Source organism: Frankliniella occidentalis, unplaced genomic scaffold (assembly GCF_000697945.3).
Source record: "Frankliniella occidentalis isolate FOCC.00 unplaced genomic scaffold, Focc_3.1 Scaffold342, whole genome shotgun sequence".
NCBI classification, from domain to species: domain Eukaryota; kingdom Metazoa; phylum Arthropoda; class Insecta; order Thysanoptera; family Thripidae; genus Frankliniella; species Frankliniella occidentalis.
Window position 1 is genome coordinate 173,175 of NW_026267465.1, and position 1,944 is coordinate 175,118.

The 1,944-nt window shown below is 51.7% G+C and overlaps 1 protein-coding gene across 1 annotated transcript in view; it reads left to right on the forward strand.

Moving 5' to 3' along the window:
* Positions 1 to 200: 200 nt before the first annotated feature.
* LOC127751100 (uncharacterized) overlaps positions 201 to 1,944 on the forward strand; it is a 10,998-nt gene continuing 9,254 nt past the window's right edge. The window contains exon 1 of the mRNA XM_052274159.1: positions 201 to 367. Coding sequence (XP_052130119.1) covers positions 353 to 367 — 15 coding nt within the window. The 5' untranslated portion in view covers positions 201 to 352. The remainder of the gene's footprint in view (positions 368 to 1,944) is intronic.

Below are 1,944 nucleotides of genomic sequence, written 5' to 3' on the forward strand. Positions count from 1 at the left end.
GGAAAAGGAAATGGGGGGAGGGAGGGGTGGTGGTGATGGTGGTGGTAGGTGGAAGTTTCTCAGAGACAAGGATTCACACTACCCAAATGTGTGAGGTTTGGAGGGAGGGGAAGGTCAGGGAGAAGGGAGAGGGGGGGGGATGACCCGTCACCGTGTTTTCTTTTTCCCTCTCTTCTGGGGAGTGTCGTAGCGCATGGTCGCCGCCCGTGGACTGTCCCACTCGCCGAGCCCGACAGCCGGCACTGCGCCCGGCCAACCGCGTCGCCACAGTCGCGACCCATATCAGCCCGTATAAAATAGCGGGTCCAGCCGCCGCGGCGTCCAGAAGCGACAGCAGAAGACAACGAACAAGATGAACACCGCGCAGGTAGGCCACTCGTCCGGCGGATAGGTGGGGCAAGAGTCACCCGATCGCGGTGCGCGCGGTTTTCGATTGGCCCCCGGTTTGTTTTGTTTTCTATCGAGGAGAAGATGTGTACAGTAACCGTCCTTAGCCCCCTGCATCTCGCCCTTCTTCTAGCAAGGGGAGGTTTTCCGGAGATTTTGCATCGGTTTCAGCTGCCCGTAGGGTGTGTGATGGTCGTTTTTCGCGAATTTTACTAAAAAAAATCGCCAAATTTATAGTCTGATTATCATCTTTACATGCACATATCTTCAGAACCGTTTGAGCTACAGCGCCCAGATTTTGAGGGAAATCATGAAATCATAATTTGGCACGTTCTTTATTTGAGGAAAATTTGAGCGAAATCGGATAGGGTCGCAAAAACGGGATCCTGGGCCCCTTTTGGTGGCCCCACTGATTTTCTTCAAATATTTTTCATGGAAAGTGCTAACTGGAAGATAATGTCCTGCAAAATCTGGGCACTATGGCCCAAACGGTTCCGGAGATATGAGCGTGCAAAGATGGCGATAAAGCATCAAATAATGGAATTTTTGATTAAATTCGACCTTTAAACCCCCTACGGACAGCTAAAACCAGTGCCTAACCTTTTCTAGGAGTGCAAACAACTACACTTTAAAGTGCCATTGAAATCTATCACCGGAGAACCTTCCCTTGTAAGTCCGTTCGATGTGTTGGGAAACCTCCGCAGTTTAGCCCCGCTAAGTACATCATCATGTTGGATTTATGCATAAATTGAAAATTCAAGCAAGCGTACATCGATTTCCCGTTGATTTTCTTTCTTGATTTTTGTTTTTGTTCTTTCTAAACTTCTCTGATTTTTTTCGGATTTTTTAAAATTAATGTTTCCTGGTTTGTTTGGTGTTTGGTGGGTGAATGCTAGAATTTAAAATAAAATAAAATGAAGCACCCCTACGGTTGGCCCCCCTGGTCTTCTGGTCGCCAGGCGACACAACACAGAGCTTACGGGGAGCAGCAGCGCGTTGCAGCTTACAAAATCAGATTCCCCGCACAACTGATAAGCTTTAAAGGAAAAGGGGGGAATCGGGGGGGGGGGGGTAAACTGAGGAAGGGATACCGAGGTCACGACCGGGCGCGCCGCCGTCATGCGCCCAAATTGCATGCGACGCAGATGTTATGTGGACTTCCCCTTATCGTCTCGCGATGTTTCGTCGCGCGAGTTCGCCTCCGCCCCCGCCCTCGCTGCCGCCTCTGTCTCCGCCGGCGGCGATATGCTGTGCCACTGCTTGCTGCTGCTGCTGCAGGCTAAAATTAAATTACGTCTAGTCGCATGGCATGAGTACTCAGTGTGCTCGCGGGATGGCAATGGCCCGGGGATATAGGAGGGGGTGGTGAAGGGGCAAGGGGGGGGGGGGTATGGCGTTGTTGCTGCGCTTGGGGGGAGACAAGTCGCAAGTTCATGAGAGCGAGGCACGCCGTCACCAGCTGCCCCCCCCCCCATCTCCCCCTTCTCATATTTTTGTTTTCGCGACTGATTGCGGTTCCTTGCAAGGCACATTGTGTTTCTCGGAACTCCCTCCTCC